Source organism: Bubalus bubalis, chromosome 2 (genome assembly GCF_019923935.1).
Source record: "Bubalus bubalis isolate 160015118507 breed Murrah chromosome 2, NDDB_SH_1, whole genome shotgun sequence".
In the NCBI taxonomy this organism is placed as follows: domain Eukaryota; kingdom Metazoa; phylum Chordata; class Mammalia; order Artiodactyla; family Bovidae; genus Bubalus; species Bubalus bubalis.
Window position 1 is genome coordinate 117,077,801 of NC_059158.1, and position 24,467 is coordinate 117,102,267.

The window sequence follows — 24,467 nt, forward strand, 5'->3', positions numbered from 1 at the left end:
AGGTATATAGGCTCATAGTACCTATATGAGAGAGTGAGCTGTGGCAACCAGTTCACCACAAAGGCTCACTGGTACCATGATGACAGTCTGCACAGTGAAGGAAGGAGAAAAAAAAGCGGGCAGTGGTCAAGGCCCCTGGTCAAAAAAAGGATTCACAGAAAGCTTTCCTCCACTAAGTCTCCAGAGATAGTGGATATTGGCCAGCCTTGAAAGGTGGGCCAGAACACGGAGACACTGACTGCCTTTCTAGGCTCTGAATTCAGCCTGTTGCTATCCCCAGCTAGCTGGCAAAATTAGTCCCAGGAACCCCCGACAGATAGCAAAATCCATGGATGTTCAAGTTCCTTATATAAAACGGCATAATGCAGTCAGCCCTCTGTGGATACGGAGGACCAACCATAATATGTTGGTTCCTGTCTGCACACTTGTGTTAGTTGCTCAGTCGTGTCCAACTCTTTGCAACCCCCTGGACTGTAGCCTGCCAGGCTCCTCTGTCCATGTGAGTCTCCAGGCAAGAATACTGGAGTGGGTTGCCATTCCCTTCTCCAGGGGATCTTCCTGACATGCTTACTGATTTGATTTCAAGGTGTTGCTGGGCAGTTTTAATTTCCTCTTTAAAGCCCTGGATCATTTATGTCCTCCTTACTTTTAAGATTGTTTTTCCACCCTTCCCCCTACATCACCTCTGGATACTGCCCAGTTAGGTCCACTGATGCCCAAGTTTGCCTGGCAATAGAGAATTTCTTTCTCTTCTCTCCAGTCTCCTTCCCCCTTCCTTCCTTATGTCTTTAAACTGTCTTTCAATTTTATCAACAGTTTTCCATTTTTGACACAGAAAAAGACCACTAACTACTGCACCTAACATATTCTTAGATATAACGTAAATCCAGTGCATTAAAATGGTGGTCGCCAATCTTTTTGGCACCAGGTACCAGTTTCATGGAAGACAATTTTCCCACAGACCATGGGGTTGAGGTGGTCTGGTTTGAATGTAATTCAAGTGCATTACATTTATTGTGCACTTTATTTCTATTATTATTACATTAGCTCCACTTCAGATCATCAGTCATTAGATCCCAGAGGTTGGGGGTGCCCTGCTTTAAAAGACTGTAGAAAGCATTGGTATGCAGGGCAGTGATAGGTGCAATCAGCCTGTGGAAATCCACAGTATCTTCATTGTAGAACTGGGTTTTGATTATTCCTTATCCTACATGTGAATAAGTTCACAAACTCTTACTGAAGAAAGGCCCATATAAAACCAGTATAGTAACTTGCACACACATACCAGCCCCTCTCGCCATTCTGAAAAAAATATCCTGTGGTGTGTGGTTTGCGGATAATAGGTCAAGAGGCAGTTTGTTGTTTGTTGTTCCGTTGCCTTTGCTAAGTTGTGTCCAACTCTTTGGGATCCCATGGACTGCAGCACACCAGGCTCCTCTGTCCTGCACTATCTCTCGGAGTTTGCTCAAATTTATGTCCATTGAGTTGATGATGCTATCTAACCATCTCATCCTCTGCTGCCCCCTTCTCCTTTTTGCCTTCAATCTTTCCCAGCATCAGGGTCTTTTCCAATGAGTCGGCTTTTTGCATCAGGTGGCCAAAGTATTGGAGCTTCAGCTTCAGCATCAGTCCTTCCAATGAATATTCAGGGTTGATTTCCTTTAGGATATAGACATCATCTTTCCCACCCATTGCAGCCAAGGAAGGAGTAGAAAGTCCATGTAAGATTAAGAATAAAAGCATCTTTGATTTACTGCCTATGTGGTGACAGACCAAGCAGTGGCCCAGGTGTTGGATGGGAGTTTACAGGCATCAAAAAGCTCTGTCACCTGCTACCCCTAAGGTTTAAGGAGTGGCTTTTGAAGTTTTTTGCTTGTTTTTATTTGGGGGATTTTCTCTTTGTGGGGGAAGGCAGAGACAAAGAATGTAGAAGCATTATGAGGGTACTGGCAACCCACTCCAGTATTCTTGCCTGGAGAATCCCATGGACAGAGGAGAGCCTGGTGGGCTACAGTCCATGGGGTCGCAAAGAGTCGGAGGCAATTGAGCGACTTTCACTCACTCACTGTCTATTTAAAACACCCTTGCCCCGGGAGTGGGGGTAGTATGTCAATCCTCATCATTTTTCCAGTAGCTTCAGGAAGCCCCCTGCTGGAATATCACTAGATTTGTTGTTGTTGTTTTTCATAAAGCACTTTGACTGCACTGATTTTTGGTCAAAGGCCTTCTTTCTCCTCCCACCTCCCACTCACCACACACATTCAAATACATCAAACTCCCATTAGAAAGAGTAAAAGACTGTTGAATGTCACAGGGGAAGTAGTGGTGACTCAGTGGTAAAGAATCCACCTGCAGTGCAGGAGACTCAGGTTTAATCCCCGGGTCTGGAAGATCCCCTGGAGAAGGGAATGGCAACCCACTCCAGTATTCTTGCCTGGACTACCCCATTGACACAGGATCCTGGCAGACTACAGTCCACAGGGTCACAAAAGAGTCGGACAGGACTTAGTGACTAAACAACAGCAAAACATTGGGAGATTTCATATATGAAGTCCAGATTTTCATTTCTCTTGAAAAATCAGAAGTTCTGGCAACAGTGAGCCAACATGTTCACAGGATAAGATTGAGCTTGTGTCAAGGCAGGAGGCATAGTAACTGAGAGAGGGAACTCTGCTGTTGGACTCCTGAACTGGGATCCTGGCCTTGCCTGGCTCCTCACAGCAGTGGGGCCTTGGGCAAGATACTTAGCTCCCTGTGCCTCCCTTTCCCTGTGTATTAAATGATGTAACTAATGGCACCTCCCTTGTAGAGGTCTTCCACCTGCCTTTAGGACAAGAACAAGTGCTATTAGATGTTTGTGAAATAAGCAGTAGCTGCCCCTCTAAATGAGCAGGTGCACTAGAGTCCACCTTCGTCCCCACTACCTACTCCTGCCATCCTTGCAGCCATGCTGTAGTTATATCCTTCCTAGTGGGTTTCATCAGCAATGAATTTTCTTCCCCTGGCCTAGAATCAAGCCATCCATCAGCCAACTCTGTGGAAAGAGGAAGTTTCAACAAAAATAAGGAGGAGACTAAAGGGCTGTGTATGGAAAGAACCTTGTACTTATTCCTAAAGTTCAGGTCTGTGTTCAGGTCCCCAGAGCTGTAAGTACAAAAGCCATAAAATGATGGACAGTATTGTTTTCATTTCTGCCATACATCAATATAAATTAGCCATAGGTGTACATATGTCCCCTCCCTCTTAAACCTCCCTCCCACCCTTTCCCACCACTCTAGGTTATTACAGAGCCCCGGATTGAGTTCACTGAGTCAGACAGCAAATTTTCATTGATATATGGAAGAAATGGAACCAATATTGTAAAGCAATTATCCCTCAATTAAAAATAAATAAATAAAAACAGTGAGATATTCAGTTCAGTTCATTTCAGTCACTCAGTCATGTCTGACTCTTTGCGACCCCATGAATCGCAGCACGCCAGGCCTCCCTGTCCATCACCAACTCCCAGAGTTCACCCAAACTCATGTGCATCGAGTCAGTGATGCCATCCAGCCATCTCATCCTCTGTCGTCCCCTTCTCCTCCTGCCCCCAATCCCTCCCAGCATCAGGGTCTTTTCCAATAAGTCAACTCTTCGCATGAGGTGGCCAAAGTTTCAGCCTCAGCAGCAGTCCTTCCAATGAACACTCAGGACTGGTCTCCTTTAGAATGGACTGGTTGGATCTTCTTGCAGTCCAAGGGACTCTCAAGAGTCTTCTCCAACACCACAGTTCAAAAGCATCAATTCTTCGGTGCTCAGCCTTCTTCACAGTCCAACTCTCACATCCATACATGACCACAGGAAAAACCATAGCCTTGACTAGATGGACCATTATGGGCAAAGTAATGTCTTTGCTTTTTAATATGCTATCTAGGTTGGTCATAACTTTCCTTCCAAGAAGCAAGTGTCTTTTAATTTCATGGCTGCAATCACCATCCACAGTGATTTTGGAGCCCCCAAAAATAAAGTCTGACGCTGTTTCCCCATCTATTTCCCATGAAGTGATGGGAGCAGATGCTATGATCTTCATTTTCTGAATGTTGAGCTTTAAGCCAACTTTTTCACTCTCCTCTTTCACTTTCATCAAGAGGCTTTTTAGTTCCTCTTCACTTTCTGCCATAAGTGAGATATTAGGTAGGTGCAAAAGTAATTTTGGTTTTGCATTGTTGAACTTTGCCATTTGATTTTGGAATACATCCTTAAATTAATTTGGATATGTTATACATCAAAAAATAAAAAACAATGGGCAGATATCTGTTGCCTTGCAAAGCTGGCTTCCATGCATCTCCACAGTGCCTGAACCATGGCAAGGTGGCTATTTCAGAAGCACCTCTACCTGGTTTCTAAGACCTGGCTTCCAGGGCAACAATGGCAAGAGACTAGATCCTTTCACCCTCTGAGGATATGCTGCCTGATGAGAAGGCAGAAAAGTGGGAAGAAGTGGGGAATTTGCTAGGATTAATTTTAGCTCCTAGATGTAATACATCAGAACCATGGTTTTCTAGAATGTTGGGAGGCAGCATTAACTAGAACTTCCTTTTCTTTAGTTAACTTGCTCACAGATCAAGAGGTTAAAGCTTCCTCTGCCTGTCATTAACAGAACATTTTGTTTCCAGTGTTACTGGGTGAAGGGCTTAGGTGTTTCTCCCCCAAGGTCTCTCCAAAGACACTGCCCCAAGAGTCCTGTTGAAGGAGGCCACCGGTCACACATAAACACACATGCTGCTCCTTTGCACTTGAAGCACACTGCTGCCCATCCTAGGATAAACATCTTAGTGCTATCACAAACATTTTCCTTTTCTGCAGGTTTTTTTTTTTTTTCCCTTGAGGCAGGAGAAAGAGACCCTCTCATTATTTATCTTGAGTGTTTGATAGGCCTCCTTTGAGAAGGTCATTGTCTGCAACAGTAAAAATAATCATGGGATTTCTGGAGAAGCTGGCAAAAGAAAAATGATTCATTATTTCAAGAATTATTTTGCCTTCAGTCCCCAAAATGGATGAAGGCTTCTAACAACATGTAAGAGAGAGTAAGGCTTAGGTTGTATTTTAAAGGGAAAAGAAGTTCAAACATTACATTTTTAGCTCTGCTGTAATATAACTGGGGTCAAGACAGTCCATCTGTTACCCCCATGGTCTTCTGGATGCTATTGTACTATTCCCTTTGCCAAGGAGGCCTGCCTGCCCTCCTTCCCATCTCATCAGTTTGCGCTAATGAGATTGGAAGAAATTTTTTTAGATTCTATTCAAACAGCTCCCCCTCCCTCTGGTCCTTTTGGGAATGTCCAAACAGATAGTATACCCATCTATATGGGCTCAACTCGACCTTACACGTCTTGCTGTGTCACACAAAATGGTGCATCTTCAGAGCACAGTGTATTTTGCTGATGGGGGAATGGGGTGGTTATGTAGCTATTTAACTGTGAAGGATAGTGTAATCAAATAGACCAAAAGGTGTTTTATAACCCAACTTATACAACATGTCTGGTACCAAGACACCTATTGTGTTGGGTTATTTTTGAAATAAAGTTTGTTTGGCAACAGTGCCAGCCAGATACCCAGAATGAGGCAGCTTGACTGATAAAGATACTGACTTTTAAAATGAAAACTGGAGGAGCTAAGCGATCAATATGACCTTGACTACTCATAAGCCAAATAACTTATGGAAATGATGCAAAGACCCTGTGAGCTCCTTTGCCTGACAGAAAGGCTTGAAATAATATTTTAAGAAAATCAAAAGCAGCCATCTCCTGGATCTTCTTTGCAGATTAGATCTGAAATGAAAGACCCTGAGTTACACAATTAACTATTGATTTTTGTTGATCCATCTTTAATTCTCATAGCAATCGAGTTGTGTTTACACAGTCGTGGTAGGCAGGCATACTTCACTGGGAGCAAGGCGCCTTTCAGTTCTACATTAATTTAAACATTACATTGTTCTGGGCATGTGAGACAAAAATAAAGTTTGTTTTTATTGTAGTGGATCGGTGACGTAAACCTTGTAAGGTTAAGCCAGCCTAGGTGGTTCATGAAGAAAATCCCTTTTATAAAGCAAGTGTCAGTTTGTCAATTGAATATATTATTGGTGGCAGGGAGAGAATAAAAGAGCACCTGGATGCTGCAGGGTACTGGAATGTTGTCCAAAGTTGGCTGCAATTTAATCTCCTTACAGTTTCATTTCTTGATTTCACACACTCGGTAATATGTGTGGGTTTATCACCCAGATAGTCTTATTGATGTCTCTAAGAATGTCATCATTGTCCTGTTTACACTTTCACTTAAAAGCACCAAAACACATCACCCAGCTTCCCCTGTCTTCAGGAGATAGAAATCTGAATTTAAGCAGCTTTCTGGGACTGGCTCAGGCCAGGAAAGACTGCACTTGCTGGTTGAAGGACACACTTAATAAAAGGGTAGAGTCAGTGTTGGTGCCATTTATCACAGGCCTGATATTTTCAATAACATCGCACCCCAAGATACAAGCTTATTGTCTCGGCTCTTGCTCCTGAATTTCCAGGAAGCGATGGCAGCTTCTTCTTCACCCAGCCACAGGCTAGGCCCACCTGGAGGCACAGAAGGCGGCCCAGGATGCTCAGCAGAGCTGCCTGATGGGGATGGCCTAGGGATGTGAGTCCACTGGTCTCTGCTCTTGCCAGAGAAGGGAAATTGCTTTTGCCAAAGCAGATGGTAGTCAGGCATCCATTAATCTAAGGGCCATCCTGGTTTTTATGAGGCTATCCTGGAATCCCAGAAACCATGAGATTCAGTGGTAAAGAACTCGCCTGCCAGGGTAGGAGACTCGGATCTGATCCCTGAGTCAGGTAGATCCCCTGGAGAAGGAAATGGCAATCCACTCCAGTATTCTTGCCTGGAAAATTTCATGGACAGAGGACCCTGATGGGCTATAGTCAGTGAGGTCACAAAAGAGTTGGACATGATTTAGTGACTAGACAACAACCACAGTGCTTCTGCCAGTGTGTCCAGGACTGGAAAGCAGTGTGGCTTGCACAGCCCAGATGAACATCAGAAATGATCTTATTTTACATGCCTCTTCATCATGGAAAAGTAGATATTATGAAAACTCAGACATGTCTATGAGCTCTGAAATGGAATTATGTATTGAAAATAGACCTGATAGTGACTTTGTTCATTGATACGCAATCAATAGCAACTCCAACATGTAAGATATTGGGTCAGAATCTGAAGAAGAAAGAAGAACCAAATTTAATGCCTGGCCTCCAGAAGTGGGTCATCTAATTTAGAAGCAGGACGTGCATATGAAAAGAAACTATATAATAGAATGAATATAAGTTCAAGATTGAAATGGGTAATTTGGCCACTTAGGCCAGGAATTCATAGAAAGACCCCTGTGGACAAGGTATTGTAGAAACAAAACCAGCAGATATGAATAAAAAAAGAGAGGAAAGGATCAAGTTATAAAATGTAGTTAGTATTAAAAATGATATGGAATTAGAGAAAAAGAGAAAAAAATCCAACTTAAGCTTGTTAAATTTAGGAGATAACTAGACCCAGAAAGATTAAAAAAGGTGAATGTAAATAGTTATTAGTTAACCTATGGAAAACATTGGCTTGAATGATCCTAAAGACTAAAAATGGAAAAAGATCAAAAGAAGATAAGCAAGTTAAGGAATTATTTAAAAATCAGGATTAGGGTAAAGGGATACAGTCAGAACTTCGAGTTTGTCAGGATATTTGTGTTCTAAATGCCATTATCAGACAAAATCAGTATTACTCAGTTATGTCCAACTCTTTGCAATACCATGGACTGTAGCCTTCCAGGCTCCTCTGTCCATGGAATTCTCCAGGCAGGAATACTGGAATAGGTTGCCATTTCCTTCTCCAGGGGATCTTCCTGACCCAGGGATCAAACCTGGGTCTCCCACATTGCAGAAAGATTCTTTACCATCTGAGCCAGGGAAGCGCATAAGACCAAATATTAGGCTGGATAGCCTAGTTGAACAGTTCTCAGGGATTCATCTCCTAATATATCTGAAGTTTTGTTCTTTGTTGACATCGTATTAAAAAATCTTTAGCGTGCTCATTCCATGTGAACAGTAACTTGTCTCATGCACCTCCAATATCTCCAGTATTTAGAGTACTACCCAGTACATGAAAGGTGCTCAACAAATATCTCTTGAATGAATAAATGACGTTGCAGGAGCAGCATAATCCCTACTTAAATATTTAGTAAATCCAGGTCCAGAGTTGTTGTGGCAGAGCAAAGGATGGAACCTAGAACAAATGTGGATTCCCACTGGCATTCTCCCACCTAGCACATCCTTCCATTCTAGAACCCCTGGTGCTTACTGGGTAATGAGGAATCAGAGCATCTTACAATTGTGTGCAACACACAATATACAGCTTACTGTTTCTAAGTCTTTAGAACAATTCCCATCAAGAAATCTTCTCTTGAGAAAAAGGATCAGTAAATTGGTACTGATTCTGAGTTGCTTTGACACTCAGGATTCGATATGTCAAATATCCTTGGGAAATAGCTTTATCTAAAGCAAAGGCTGACGGGCCCTAGAACTGAAATATAAATTGCATTGGGGGATGCATACCTTAAACCTGAGTAGAGGTAACACTCTTCCATCCACAAATATCAGTGTGTCTCTGGGTGACCTTAGTGCTCAGTCTCACTGGATTCCATGGCTATTGCAAACCACCTAGATAGACTGTGTGCCACAGTGCTCTATGACTCCCAGATGGTCTACACACTTGTGTTAGAGATAACTCCAGGTTGCCTAATTATTTGTAGGCTAATGAGTAATGCAAAATGCAGAATGTTTTTCCCTGGTTTTAACCCTCAGCATTTTTGTTGTTGTTCAGTCGCCAAGTTGTCTCCGACTCTTTGTGACCCCACAGACGCCACACGACTGGCTCCCCTGTCCCTCACTATCTCCCTGAGTTTGCCCAAGTTCATGTCCATTGAATTGGTGATGCCATCCAACCATCTCATCCTCTGTTGCCCCCTTCTCCTCCTGCCCTCAATCTTTCCCAGCATCAGGGTCTTTTCCAATGAGTCGGCTCTTTGCATCAGGTGGCTCTTGAGCTTCAGCATCAGTCCTTCCAATACTTCATAATAAAAACTTAACACTTTCAGGTATATTTCTGTGATGTCTGTGATGATGGTGGTTTTGGAGATGTTTCTTTGGAAAGAGAACATCCATGAAAAAAAAATAGTATAACCTTTTTTTAATGCTCCTCTGATTCCCACCCCCCCAAAAAAGTGTTTTTTGTTTTTTGGTTGTTTTTGTCTTGAAAGAGTAACTCAAACTCTATTACTCCAAGGTGAAAATATAGCCTCATTCTTCTGGAATACACAACCGGTGCCTTCATGCTGTATTTTCCTCTGACAAAGTCCATGGGCTCTTTACAAATACACTGTCATCTAAGCCAGTCATGGCCCAGCTCACTGGACAATAGGTATACTGTTTAAGACATAAAATGATGGAAAGGTTAGTCAGAAAAAAAAGTCTAATCAATCTTTTAAGGCAAGTGAGTAGCATATAAATTTATTTTTATCCATAATGGTGCCTATAAATGAAAGGCCAGAGGTTTGATGCCCTTTCTCTCATCGGCTGGAATCATTAACCTGACACTAAGTTAAACATACTCAGAAGTTCCAACCCAGATCCTGCTCAATGCTCATTCCTAAATAAACATTTTAGTTAATAGTATTGTCCTGGAAGAAGAAAAATAAATCTAACAACATGGCTAAGCATGTTCTGTTTAGTTAATTATACAAACTGCTATCAATGAGCTGGCTTATTTCCCAACTCTCAAGATGTCACTATGAAACAGGGCAAATTTCACTTTTAGAGAAAGTGACCAATAGTGATCATCAAATCTGATCTATTAATTCAGGTGATTAAACTGTATTTTAAATTAAATTTGTGGATCCACCCACCTCCTAGAAAACAAAAATCAAAAAATACAAGGTTTCAAATGGGCATTTCAAGTCAGGGCACTAACGTTAGAGAAATCACGAATGTGTCCTTTGCATGTTGATATAATCATTTTGCCCAAACTTGTGATTATATGCTTTTCCTTTTCCCAGATGCCTTTCTCTGCCATAGACAAAGTTTGTGATTTTCTCTATGTTCCTTTTTTTCTCTTCCCACCGAGGGAACTTTTCTTCCCCATTTTCCATGTATGGGAACATTTCCCATCTCTTTGATGAAATAACTTCACTTTCCTTCCATCCTTTTGATCTGGTCTCTAAAAGTCCTTGGCAGCCACTGTTTATCTCCAAGCTGAGTTCTTTTCTTTTCCACAAGATATATTATTTTCTAACAACCCTAAGCTTCCTACTGCACTTCTCTCTGCTTGCTTTTTTTTTTTTCCCCAAAAAAAGTAAGCTCATTTTTCCTCTCTGAGTTCAGGGGTTCTAACAGAGGTCACTGGAAGTCATTGATCATGATAAAGAACAGTTATACAGTTAATACTATACTCATAAAAGCACATCTCAGCTGAAAATTACTCTTTCTCCTAATAAAACCAGTTTGCCCTGGAGATACTGAAGACTCTCCAGGACCCCAGTAAGGAAACAGAGTGCCCCCAAGTGCTGAATCATATCTCCTGGTGTGTGGGTGGGTGGAGAGAATGGTTCTCGAATACTGATCCGGCACATTAATTTTTCAGAAGGGCAAGCGAAGAGTAATGTGTCCGGTTGAGGTAACAGAGGGAACTAAATTCCGAGAGAAAGTAATTATCCAAGTTGGAGTTTGACCAGGTTAACCGGGTCAACACCACAACTCTCAAGAGTCTGGAGGGTCTTCCGTGTTCACCAAAGGTCACTGTCTATTTTTACCTCTCATTCAGAACAGCTCCACCAGGAATACAGTAAGAGGTGGTATTAAAGAGAGATTAACTGTGCCTCTGAGAAAAATGACTTGAGCTGCAAGGTTTCCCTTGAGGTTGGCCTGCCCCCAGCAAACACCACTTAACAGAGACTTTGAATGTGCACAAATCTTCAACTAAGAGACCCAGTATTAAAATACCTCCTCCCCATTCCCACAGGAATGTAGCACATAATCATCTTCCTAGTGCCCAAGATTTGCTCATCAGGAAAGGGATAGGGGAAATCACAGCTTCCACTTCAACTCGAAGCTCAGGATTAGCCAGCCCATTTCCTCTGTTTGATCCATCACCTGTTCATCACATCTGCTAGATCACCTCCCTCCTACTGCTTCCCCCGTGGAAAATGCTCTCTGCCCAAACCAACTCTCTGCAGTCTCCAAATTTTTCATTTTCTTGGCCCCAGCACACATATGATTCTTTAATTAAAATCTTCATCATCACACATAATGAGAAATGTGGGGTGATGGTGGTGCCATGGGGTGACACTTCTTCCCAGTTTTGGGGACGTGTTTCTTTCCATGTGGAAGGAGTTCTCTAGGATAACATTTCTAATGTCTCTAGCCTCCGTTCATTCACTTCTCCTCAGGAGAAGGAGGAATAGTTTGTTTAAATAACAAATTAACAGATGCACACTTCTATATATAAAATGTTTTTGCTTTTTTTTTGCTAAGTCGCTTCAGTTGTGTCTGACTCTTTGCAGCCCTATGGACTGTAGCCTGCCAGGCTCCTCTGTCAATGGGATTCTTCAGGCAAGAATACTGAAGTGAGTTGCCATGCCCTCCTCATAAAATAGATAAACAACCAGGATATATAGCCTGGGGAACTCTACTCAATAGTCTGTAATAACCTATATGAGAAAATAATCTGAAAAAGAACAGATATTTTATATATATTATATATATATATATATATATATATAAAAGTCACTTTGCCATTCACTTGAAACTAATACCACATTGTAAATTAACTATACTTCAATAAAAAAAAATAGCAAGTTTAGGAAGGGAACAGGGAAAGCTTAAGTCCATCTCCTGCTCTCTGCATCCTTGCTCTCAAGTCATGCTGGCTGTTAGAAGCACACGTTCTAATTTGTTCCCTTCATGTTGTAGGTTTTAGAAGTCACTTGCCCCCAGCCCAGGGCTACCAGTTACTAAGCCCATCTACTTCTAGGGCCACTACTAAGAAACTCACTTCTCTAAAGATAAAACCTCATTCTCCTCAGAGGCTTTCTCAATAATAAAGCTGATATTTTTGCCTTGCATCAGCCTTTTTTTTTTTTTTTTTTTCGATCTCTTTCTTCAGTTCATTCAGAATTAAAGGTAGGGAAGAGAATTATTTATTGTATTACCTGAAATTCTAATAATGGATGTATAGAAGATGCACAATTAAGAATACTTTAGAGTCTTAAAGTTTTATAGAATGGGAAGATCCTTTAAAATTTTTTAAAGAAACTAAGGTTCAACGGGGCCACACAGCTAGTTAGTACAATGCCAGGATATGAACACTGGTTTCCAAACACCCAAGTTCTTGTGTGGTAACCCAAGTTCCACACAGAACCCACCCAAGATCTGTGGTCAGGCTTTTCCTGCTTGAGTCCTGACTCCCTATTTTATTAGCCATGTGTATGTGGCTAGATATTTCAACCTCTCTACTCTCTGTTTCCCCATGTGTTTAAAGCAGATGAAAATATTACTGTCTCATAGGGTCATTATAAGAATTAAATGAGATAATTCATGCACTGCAGTCAACCCAGTACCTGACACATAGTAACACACGTTGCAAAAACACTATATGTAGCTATTATTTTCTTACCGTATGTCTTGTTGAACTGATTGTCAGTGAATCATTATGGCAATAGAGAAATAAGAAATCTGTTGAGAAAGGTACTGTTTAATTTGTTCTAAAAGCTCTAGTCCTCTTGGCAAATATTAGTATCCAGCTGAGGAATGATGCTGTGCTTGAATTCCACAAGTAGAGCTGAATTTCCTCCTGACACTTCACAGTAGACATACTAACCAATATTTTCAATATATAATCAACAGATGGAAACTTACTTGAAATAATAAAACAGTAGCCTTCATCATAGAACACTAATCCATTGTGCTATTTCATGAATTTGCTACTTATTTCTCCTTGGCTATGGGCTGAGTTTCTGACTGTACACAGATAACATGTCTCTCTCTGAAGCTGATCTCATCATACATATATTTATTCCAGTTTATCACTTGAGCTTTTCTGCATCACCTTATATAGTCTCCCCATCTTTTCCTTATGAAAAGGGGACATATCACCTTCTATTTTATTCTTCCTTATATTCAGGTTGTTGGTTTTAGGCAGACTCTCTACTTCATGATTATTGCTGACTGTTGGAGGTTGGGGGAAATGATATGTGTTTCCATTTTGAAAATCAGGAAACCAAGTTTCCAGGCCTAATTTCACCTGTATTTGAATTTGTATGAACCACAGTTTCCGTAAATACTCCATGTAAAATACAGCTGACACCAGCCTCCCTCCCCTTCCAGGCTGATGTAAGAGCAAAGTGAGATCATAGATGGGAAAGCTCTTTGGAAATAAAAGCTGCTCATTATTTATAGCCCACGGTAGTGCTCGTCATTCAATCGTGTTTGACTGTTTGCAACCCCTCTGTCCATGGAATTCTTTGAACCCCTTCGGATAGGCATAGCTCTATGTTTCTGTGTTTAAGTGATTCCGTCCATTACAGAATCTAAAAAGGCAAGAGACAAGACTATCTCGGCAACTACTAGACCCAAGAGAGACTATGGAATATCTACAGATGTGGTAGCGGCACATGAAATGGAAACTTTTGGAATGCCCTCCTTCTTACTTGCTGCTGCTGCTAAGTCGCTTCAGTCGTGTCCAACTCTGTGCGATCCCATAGACGGCAGCCCACCAGGCTCCACCATCCCTGGGATTCTCCAGGCAAGAACACTGGAGTGGGTTGCCATTTACTTCTCCAGTGCATGAAAGTGAAAAGTAAAAGTGAAGACGCTCAGTCATATCTGACTTTTAGCGACCCCATGTACTGCAGCCTACCAGGCTCCTCTGTCCGTGGGATTTTCCAGGCAAAAGTGCTGGAGTGGGGTGCCATTGCCTTCTTACTTACTATATTTCAAAAGCATTCCAAAAGCCCCCTCTTCTATGAAACTCTCTCTGAGAATCAGGACCACATGATTATTCACCTAGTAGACTGATTTGATTGATTGATTATTTGACTAAAAGGAATCAAATTAGTTAAGGGATAATTACCAAGGGATTTCTGGAGACTATGACACTATCTACTTTGTGCTTGAATTATTGTTAATAATGTCATTGCACAAAGGACAGGAAAATATTTATGAATAAGCAGAACTATTTATTTTAAACTTGAAGATATATTCTCACACGTTTTAACCCAACTTTTGTTCCCAAGTACAGTGAAAAGCCCCACCAAAAAGTGAACTGTACAACTGTTGCCACCTATAGGTGGCAAGTGTAGTTAATTTTATGGTAATTTCTATGAAGCACACTCTACAAAGGAAATGACAGTGTTATGTGGAACCCACGCAGTCTTCATCAGGAATCTTTACTAGGTTTGTTATTAATCCTATCACTGTTGTTGTGTGATTCTTATTTCAGATGCTCCCCTTAAAGGTAATATGGGCTGATATATGTGAAGTTCTTTTCCAGGATAGGTTAAGAGCTTGGACTCTGCAGGCAGACTGCCTGGGTCCAAATCCAGATCCCGCCAGGTATTGCTCCATAACCTTAAACAAGTTCCTTTCTCTGGCCTTGATTGCTTGTAAACGGAGAGAACAGTGATACCTTACACCATAACACTGATGGGAGAATGAAAACAGATAATCCATTCAGTGTGCTTAGCCAAGTGTCTGTGCAGAGCAGGCACTTAATTATTGTTGATGTTTTTGTTCAGTCGCTCGGTTGTGCCCCACTATTTGTGACCCCGTGGACTGTAGCACGTCAAGCTTCTGTCCTCCATCTCCGGGAGCCTGCTCAAACTCAGGTCCATTGATTCAATGAGGTGATACCATCCAACCATCTCGTACTCTGTCATCCCCTTCTCCTCCGGCCTTAAATCTTTGCACGATCACGGGCACTTAATTGAATACTGTTATTACCATGATTAGTTTTCAAAGCACCTTCACAAACATTTGTTACCAATGGATGTGCGCTATTGTTACCGAAATGGAAGTCCAGCTGCTCACTCCTCTAAAGCCAATAAAGAGGCAAGCCTGGTGGAAAGGATAGTTTGCTTTATTTTGGAGACCAGCAGCCTACTGGAGAAGGCAATGGCACCCCACTGCAGTACTCTTGCCTGGAAAACCCCATGGACAGAGGAGCATGGTAGGCTGCAGTCCATGGGGTCGTGAAGAGTCAGACATGACTGAGCGACTTCACTTTCACTTTTCACTTTCATGCATTGGAGAAGGAAATGGCAACCTACTCCAGTGTTCTTGATCCCAGGGATGGGGGAGCCTGGTGGGCTGCCGTCTATGGGGTCGCACAGAGTTGGACATGACTGAAGCGACTTAGCAGCAGCAGCAGCCTTCAGAGGATGAGGGGGGCGGCTGTGGCAGACTCCTGTCCATAGGCCAACTCCATCCCACTCCCTCACCCCCACAGACCATTGGTGGGCTAAAGCATTTATAGGCAGAGGGAGGGGGCTACATGAAGAATCAACACAGGCAGCTCTGACAGGCATTTTGAAATTGGTCACGGGGTGGTCTTATAAGCATCATCTTGATTGTTTTATGTACAGTCAGTCTTCAGTTCCAGGGTCAGTTTGTTCCCATTTTTTGAAGCCAATTTATGTCGTGGCTAGAGTCTAGTCATCGTGCAGTTAACTTCTTCCACCAAATAGGGGTTTCAGTATCTATAAGACAGCTCGGATATGGCTGTATCATATGGCTCAGGATATTATCTATAGCCCTTGAGAAAGAACTAAAGGCCTTTAACTTTGCTTACTGACTAAACTATTATTGTTTTGTCTTGTTTGATTGTTTTCCTTTGCTTCTGTATTTTCTTATTTCTTTAATTAAACTTATCCTTTGGCTAAAATGTTTCTACAGACAAAAGACAGGTGGAGGACATTGGGGAGGGGAGTTTGGACCAAAGGGTCCTGCTCTGTTTCACTATTTTGTTACCATTCAACAGATCCATCCTAAGCACAGTCCTGTTGGACCTCAATCCCTCCTTATGTTTTAAATTTAAATGTTTTGTGACTTCAAAATTAACATACCTGAGATTTGACAAGACAATGTTGAAGCTGGCTGGGTATACTTCTAATTCAAGGAAGGAAAGTAAGCCACTTCATTGTTTTTCTTCTTAGCTGGCAGGACCACTGGAGAAACCAAAGCCAATAGCTGAAACTCCGCTGATGCTAGAGAAAGCTGAATCCATCTTCCAGTCTCCATCGAGAATCTACTGATGATTAGCATTGGGCTAGATTTTTAGGTTGAAAACTGGTGAGAGAAGGAGTAAGAGGGGGTCAGCTATTACCTATAAAACAAAATCACTAGCTCAGGAGTTCAAACACTGCAAAGATTATTTACTTGACATATGCAGTGGGGGTTTTGTTGTTTTGTTTTTTTTCTTAATCTAAGCAAATAATTAAAATTAGAGAACTTTAAATACAAGCAAATATTGTGGCCTTAACTTTAAAATCAAAGATCTGGACCAAATCTGGACTCATGTTTCTGCACAGCAGCAATGAGCTAGGTCTGAGTAGCTGCTCCTGCCTTTGGCTGAGGCACATGCTCGGGAGCTGGCCGCAGTCCTCTCAGTCCCTACAGCTCCCCCATCAAGGTCGAATGCCAGTGTTTCCTCACTGTCACTCTTGTACTGATGATGTTCTTACAGTTAGAATATTTGGCACCCACCCCTCATCAAAACTGAAAACAGAAGGAAGACTGAGAAGGCTTGTGACTTTATAGTGGGCCATTCCTTTATTTCCATTGCCTCCTTGGCCAGTGTAGGCTTTTGTCATAATTAATTGAAAGAACCAAACCTACAAGTGGGAAACATTTAGAAAACAAGATGCACTGTTTTTGTCCCATAAACAGTGAGTGTTTTCACGTAAATAACCCTTTCCTTGTTGCTTCGTCACTAAGTTGTGTCTGGCTCTTTTGTGACTCCATGGACTGTACAGGCTCCTCCATCCATGGGATTTTCAGGCAAGAGTACTGGAGTGGGTTTCTATCTCCTTCTCCAGGGGATCTTCTCAACCCAGGACTCAAACCTGGGTCTCCTGCATTGCAGGCAGATTCTTTACTGTCTGAGCCACCAGGGAAGCCTGCGATTTTATTCAGCTATATATCCTCAGCACCAAAACCTTCCACCAGCCTCATGATAGCTTCTCTAGTGAGTGTTTATTGAATGAATTTGAGATCCACAATGACCAGAAATAGGCAAGAAAAAGAATTGTGGTTCTTGAATAAAGAAAAAAGGGAGAAGATACTCAGGTGAGGAGGAAATTACATTGAATGCCCTCTATTTACCTACATTTAGTATAATCAATGGAGAAGGCAATGGCACCCCACTCCAGTACTCTTGCCTGAAAAATCCCATGGATGGAGGAGCCTGGCAGGCTGCAGTCCATGGGATCGCTAAGAGTCGGACACGACTGAACAACTTCACTTTCATGCATTAGGGAAGGAAATGGCAACCCACTCCAGTGTTCTTGCCTGGAGAATCCCAGGGACAGGGGAGCCTGGTGGGAGGCCATCTAAGGGGTCGCACAGATTTGGACATGACTGAAGTGACTTAGCAGCAGCAGTATAATCAGTGGAGAAGACAATGGCACCCCACTCCAGTACTCTTGCCTTGAAAATCCCATGGACGGAGGAGCCTGGTGGGCTGCAGTCCATGGGGTCACTAAGAGTCAGGCACGACTGAGCGACTTCACTTTCACTTTTCACTTTCATGAATTGGAGAAGGAAATGGCAACCCACTCCAGTGTTCTTGCCTGGAGAATCCCAGGGACGGGGGCGCCTGGTGGGCTGCGGTCTACGGGATCGCACAGAGTCAGACACAACCGAAGCGACTTAGCAGCAGGAGCATAATCAAAGCTTTTCTACCCCCTCCATGTATTTTTCACATTGTACTTTATAATTGTTTTTAAAAGAATGCTTAAAATTGGCACAGCATGAAAAGGGGCTGCTACATGAAGTTGTTCCTAATTATGGGGCCACTTTTCTGTAATCACCTAGGAATCTCTTCGTCAGCCCATCTCTGGTCTCGAGGTAGCCATTTCAGATCGAAAATTAGCTCTGTGAGTAGTGCTCCTGTACATTAATAGTATAATGAAATAAACACCACTTCAAGGATGATTCTCAAATATTCCCACTGAATTACGCCATTTCCCACAGCAGAGAGACAAACGCTGTCTGAGCCTGCTCTTGGGACACCAGAGCCATCCACTTCTGTGTCCTTTTCTTTTCTCTTTCTATTAAATATTAATGGACTTCCCAGGTGGCTCAGTGGTAAAGAATCTGCGTGCCAATGCAAGCGACACAGGTTTGATCCCTGGGTCAGGAGGAGCTCCTGGAGAAAGAAATAGCAACCCACTCCAGTGTTCTTACCTGGAGAATTCCATGGACAGAGGAGCCTGGTGAGCTGTAGTCCATGGGGTTGCAAAAGAGTCAGACACAACTGAGCAACTGTACAACAACAACAACAAATTAAATATTTAGCATGTGAGAATTCACAGGCTTTGACTGTGTCCACTTTTCCTCAGATCCAAATACAGTTTCCTCATTGTACCTTTGACATCCATCATAGCTATGGTGGGGGAGGGGTGGGGAATAGAACTGCCTTGTTAGGGCCTCTGACAGGAGCAATTCAGATGGTTTGGCATATTTGGGTGGCAAAATGAAAAAAAAAAAAAAAACATACTGGACACCTTGTCCTTTATTACAAGAGCATGGAAGGTCGCCAGACAGGAATTCAAATCTTTTTCTCCATCACTTGCTGAGCCACCTTGGGCAGGTAACCCTGTCAATCTGAGCCTTGTTTTCCTCCTCATTAAAGTGGAGATGTGTATCTTGCTGGCCTCCCTGGTGGCTCAGACAGTAAAGATGCTGCAGGCAATGCAGGAGATGCAGGTTTGGTCCCTGGGTCGGGGAAGGCCTCCTGGAGAGGGGAATGGCTACCCACTCCAGTATTCTTGCTTGGAGAAGTCCATGGACAAGGAGCCTGGTGGGCTACAGTCCATGGGGTCGCAAAGAGTTGTAACTTACAGGTTTGTTGGGGGGGTGAACGGAAAGCCTTATAGATAAAATACTTTCAGTGTCTTTTATATGGTGGATGCTTAATAAATGATAGCTACTGTTACTATCTCTAAGGCCTGTTCCTGTGTCCTCCTTGTGTTTCGATGGAATTTTTGCCTGAAAAAGGAAAAGGAGATGAGAGATGTGGTCATGGCTTTAATACTTCCACATTTGTCAGTTTTTGTATCTATGCCTCCTGTCACCTTGGACCTCGGGAACTACTTAAGCAACTGAATATATTCACATTTACAGAGTTCACCTACAATAATTATCAAATATGACTTTTATGAAGTCCCAGAGACTACCAGTAACAGCCTATGAGTACACCTGTTTAAATTGGTTTTACTAGAACCTCCTGGAGAAGAGGTTACTGGGGTGCAGAACTGTTAGTATGATTTTTAAGCCCTTGGGCCTTGAAGAATCTGTCCCCTCAGACCCAAGATCTCTTTCCAATAGCATAAGACTTGTGAGCAGACAAAATACACATGTGACAATGCTTCTGACAAATTTAACATGTACTTAAATTGTGTGGCAATTTAAAGGATTGTATGCTTTTTTTTTTTCCTAACGTAGAACTGTCATTTCTGGCTGCAATTCAATCCCTATCCATATTTAGAAATAGGACAACTAATATATTTAGGAAAAGAAAGGTGTTTGAAACTTTAAGAAAAAGAAGACACTTTACCTGAACAAATTTCAGAAGGATCCATTTAAAATAAAATTAAGTGGCACTTAAATGATTTGCAAATTGGGACCTATTTATCTCAGTAAAATAATTAAAGTCTTGATTTATCCCTAAAATTGGTTTTATTATTACATTGAATTATACGAGAAGATTTGTTAAAAGACTTGTAGGTTCCTTCTATCCTTTTAAATTGTGCTTTATACCAACAATAATTGAATATTGGCTAGAATAACTTGATTTTGCAAAGAAATATGTTTCTAATATTTTCCTCTTTTTATTGCAGAAATTGAAACAAGTTGAAGAAACCAGAGAAGATCCTGAGAATAGATTATGCAAAATTTCCCTGGAGTCATTCAATAAATATGACGGCAATACTGTGATCTTATTAGAAAAGGAGAACTCTCTGAACAAGGTTGAAGGACAAAAGGAAGAAAAAGAAAAAACTGAAGAGGCCTCTTTGAGTAGCTCTGAAAGACCTGGGGTAGACCACCTGGAATCTTTGAGTGATTCTTTATATGATAGCTTCTCTTCCTGTGCAAGTCAGGGTTCAAATGATGTATAAAGGACTTTTCCCCCTCTTAGTGAGCTGGAAATGGAGCACTTAAGAAACAGGGGTGGGAGGAGCAGGGCAGGGAGAGATGACAACACATAAATGATTGCAGTACCAGAGCCTACACTGTCAGACTCAGAGCCAGCAGCCCACTGAGCTTACTTCCCTGACAGGGCAATAAAGATAGATTCTATTTGTTGTGTTCCACAAGGATTAAAAGTAAACACACCCAGGATACAGAAGTCTTAATTTTGCACTTTTTTTTTTTGAATACTTGTACAGAAGTTGTAAATTTTCTTGAAAAAGAAATTATATTTGTAGCAAAAAAAAAAAAAAAAGCCAGCAATAAATTGAATCAGTGCCATGCTCTTGAAATGATGTCCTAAGTCTTAGAAGTTGATAATATATTTTTTAAAAATTCCAAATCAACTTTTTGTTCAGGTCACTGTCCTAGTCCTCAGATTGTGGGTACACTCTGTAAAACGAAAACAGGGCCTGCCAGAAAAACAGAGGGCTCTTGTCATCTCCCTCTCATAATCTCAGTTTGATAGAAAATTTAATTCTAGTGCAAATTCCAAGTTGTTGACAGATTCAGATTCTAGTAAGAAGTGTTATCCTGCTTCTATTGAAAACTGTAAAGGAACTCAAGTGCGACACTGATCAGAAGTGATATGTATCAGAAACAATGTAGTTCTATTTTCCCTCCAATCATTTCCTTACACCTCCTTCTACTTAGTGGTTCTCTGTGATTCTCAACATTATTTGTTGATTTTTATCTTCCTGCTCTTTTGATTAAAATCTGATCAATCTATAAATAAAAGCAGATTCCTATTTGCAATGTTCACTTTGTAAAACATAAGATGATTGGTGCTATGAAAAATTCTTACTTTTAATATCCTTTTTTTCTACAAAGTCTGTTTATATGTAAGGATAAATTCTATTTTAAAGGTTACTGTGTATTTTTTCTAGATGTGAACTATTTATAATTGCTTTTGTACAGGAGCTTGTAAACTAGGCATAACAAATATTTTAGGATCTATGGATACTTTAGTACACACTTGTTTCTTTAAAGAGTATTGTATGATCAGTGTTATTTGGTTAATTTGTGCAATTTGTTACATTTGAATTTTGTTGTCTTAAAATTGTGTGTCTTTCAAACTTTTTAAGATTCTTTTGTTTCATTGCTAAATAAACGTCATATCACAATGGCACCCACTGAAAGCTTAAACCTTATTCAAGGACCCTTTGAGCCAATTAGTTGTTTGAATCTCACACGTGCTCTAGCTACAGTTCCCAGAAGAGACAGACTAATAAGCAAACGCCCTATGGCTCCAGAAAGAGTAATTCAGCCAGTAGTAAGATTGGAGTCTGCAAAATAGCCAGTAATGGTCAAAGCAGTTTTATCTCCCTGAGGGGTTAACCAACTAGAAATGAGAGGAAGAGGTGGGCAAAGGGAGAGAGGGGGCCCGAGGCAGATAGGGAACGATCTCTGCAGAGGAATTACAAGAAAGCCCTTTAAGCGCATTTCCAGACCCGCTCTGCTGGCAGGACAGGCCAACAAATGATCAGCATTTCGGCCTGAGAGAGCTTCCTCCTAGAGGAGGCCCGAGGTGGAGAGGGACAGAGCTTATGAAGCCCTTTTCACAGAGGTGGATGCTCCCTAGGGTCTTGTGAGAGCGAACGAGCGGGATTGAGGGCGGGGGCTCCAAGGCGCTCACGGCGGGCCAATGGGCTCCCGTACCACCTGCTGCAGGGCTCGGTGGTCAAGAAGGCAAATGTAGTCCCTTGAGTACTCCTGGTGGATCGCTCGGTAGAGAAAGGAGGAATCGAGGTGCGGGATTCAGCCAGCAAGCGAGTCCTGGGCTGGGAAGGCAAGGTACACGCGAGGACGCGGGTGTATATGCTAATTACCCGTGGCTGGGAGGGAAGCCCAAGGTAGCTGCCCGGTCTTTTCGAGAAACAGGATGGAGTAGAGCAACTCCCGTCTTCACCCCGATTTGCTTTCTAGTGGGAGCTCATCTAGGTTTTCCCGGGGTGGCCCTCTCCTGGGCTAGGCTACCAGGGCGGTGTCACCGCACCCTTCAGCGGTGCGCGCGGCAGATAAACCGAGTGCAGAGCGCGTGGAAGCTGGTCACGGACCCCACCACACCCAGCCCACCCCGCCGCAGTAGAATCCAATCCCGGTAACGACCAGAAGAGAAGGCGCGGCTGCATGGGACACTCTAAAGGGCCTACAGGTGTGCAACTTTGCCAGACGCACTGGAGCGCGCCCCGCCCCTCGCGGCCCCGCAGCTCCAGTCCCGCAGGCCGGAGAGACCCTGCGGCGGAAGAGCCTACCAGCCCCGGGGGCGCAGGAAAGGGGTGGGGGGCGCGCGCGCCCTTGCAAGCAGAGGGCCACGGGCACGCAGTTTTCCGACCTCACCTCCCAGGTCCTGCAGACTGCGCCCGCCGGAACCCCGCGGCACCTGCTGCGCCCTCCTCCCGCTGCTCCCTGGTCTCCAGCCTCTGGGCCTCGGAAAACTACACGCTCTCTCTACCCCTCTAGGCGTCCCAGTCCCGGGGACGCGCGGAGGCGGGAGGAGAGGGCGAGCGGAAGGGGGTGGGACGTGAAAAGACTGTCCCAGCCTTCCCCGCTCACCACCCCCACCCCAACTCGGCAGCCGTCACGTGGTGCCTGGAGTGGGAGGTGGGGAGAAGACAGGAGACTTTTTTGGGTGCTCGGGATCGCCAGTAGTTCTTTCATTCTCCGTCGCCAACTCCAGAGACTCCGTGCTCCGCCAGGGAGCTTGAGTCAGAGGAGCGGCGACCCCTCAGCCCGGAGCCACGGCTCGGGCGATGCGGGCGCCGCCGGCGGCACCTGCGGCTCCTCTCGGCGGCAGCAGAGCGGGCCCCATCAGCCTCGGCAGCCACAGCCGCTGCGGCCCGGACAGCCTCCGCCGCGGTCGCAGCTTCTGATGCGCCTGCTCGCTCCCGGCCCCGCGGCTCCGGGAGGATGTGGGTCCTCGGCGTCGCAGCAACTTTTTGCGGATTGTTCTTGCTTCAAGGTAAGAAAACGAAGCGGCCAGCTGTCCGGCCCGGCGCGCACATCCCATCCACCCGCCGGCCCTTTTGCCTCCCTGGGCGCCCACCTCCGGTCCTGTGCTGCTCCGGGTTGGCCCAGAGGGAGTTTGGCTGCGGCGAGGGGTGTTCAAAGGCGCTAGATGGGAAGGTCTCCAAATCCCGCGCTGCAGGAGAGGCGGGAGCGGCGGATTGGTGGGACTCTGGCTGCAGATGGTTGGGCTGCGCGGTAGAAAGAAGCTAGGCTAGGAAGGAGGGAGGGTCCGAGCCGCGTGGGGTCTCAGATACGGAACTGGGGCGACAGAAAGCGAACCTGCCAAGTCGTCGGGTGTCTCTCGCAACCCGTGGGAGTGGCGCCGCCGACAGGTGAGTCGCACGCGGGGCAGCCTGTGGCCAGGGCGCGCCCGGCTTGGGTTGCTGCGCTCGGAGCGCGACCGCTGTGGGGCTGGGAGGGGTTGCGCCGGGTCCGCGACTTGTCTGCCCGGGACCCGGGGGAATTGGGTCTTGAAGGCAGCTCGTAGATGCGAGCGGAGCAGTCAGGCTGGAGCGGAGAGAGGTGAGAAACGTCTGACTCCTTCCCTCCAGTACGAGATCGACTTCCAACCCAGCTCTGCAGAGCTGGGACCCCGAGCCGGAGCCCTAGCTAAATCGAGCCGCGAAAGTGGGGCAGAAAGCGGCCGGGGATGCACGCCCACACAAACACAAGCACGCAGGCAACGTTCCCACGCCACGGCCACCCCTGCTGCTTCGGGGAACCGTCCCGAAGAAAGGTGGGAGACTTGGGGCGCAGCGGCACTTCCTCCAGAGCTTCAGCGTAGGGAGCCTGCGAACCACAGCGCTAGAATGCCGACGCCAAAAATAAAAGAAAACCGAAAATGCGTCTGCAAAGGCAATCGCGACTGGTGCCAAAATAGCAATTAACTCATTTGTAACCAATTAACAATTAGGCAAATCTTCGGCGTAGACTGGA

The 24,467-nt window shown here is 43.9% G+C and overlaps 2 protein-coding genes and 1 long non-coding RNA gene across 10 annotated transcripts in view; 2 read left to right on the forward strand and 1 right to left on the reverse strand.

Moving 5' to 3' along the window:
- The window catches only part of NCKAP5 (NCK associated protein 5), a 1,209,945-nt gene that overhangs the window by 1,185,047 nt on the left and 431 nt on the right, over window positions 1-24,467 (forward strand). For 4 of the 5 annotated variants that reach the window (XR_006548346.2, XR_006548347.2, XR_006548345.2 and 1 more), the window contains exon 18: window positions 20,174-22,089. Coding sequence is in view for 1 of the 5 variants with exons in the window: in XM_025261907.3 (XP_025117692.3) it covers window positions 20,174-20,190 (17 nt within the window). In the remaining 4 variants the exon portion in view is untranslated. Of the gene's footprint in view, window positions 1-20,173; window positions 22,090-24,467 lie in introns of those variants that run through there. The other variant, XM_025261907.3, reaches the window with a different exon arrangement.
- LOC123331618 lies at window positions 9,238-24,052 on the reverse strand. 2 transcript variants are annotated; one of them, XR_006548356.2, is made up of 5 exons: window positions 23,811-24,052; window positions 23,569-23,719; window positions 18,519-19,322; window positions 16,178-16,400; window positions 9,238-9,488 (listed from the first exon to the last, which is right to left on the reverse strand). It is a non-coding gene; the product is annotated as an uncharacterized LOC123331618 (long non-coding RNA). The 2 variants fall into 2 exon arrangements; XR_006548357.2 differs by lacking the exon at window positions 18,519-19,322 and having other exon boundaries at window positions 23,569-23,862.
- Window positions 22,108-24,467, forward strand: part of LYPD1 (LY6/PLAUR domain containing 1) — a 67,119-nt gene continuing 64,759 nt past the window's right edge. Inside the window, exons 1-2 of one of the 3 annotated variants that reach the window (XM_044936215.2) lie at window positions 22,108-22,316; window positions 22,449-22,677. In XM_044936215.2, the coding sequence (XP_044792150.1) occupies window positions 22,653-22,677 (25 nt within the window). In that variant the 5' untranslated portion in view covers window positions 22,108-22,316; window positions 22,449-22,652. The other 2 variants (XM_044936211.2, XM_006077298.4) reach the window with 2 other exon arrangements.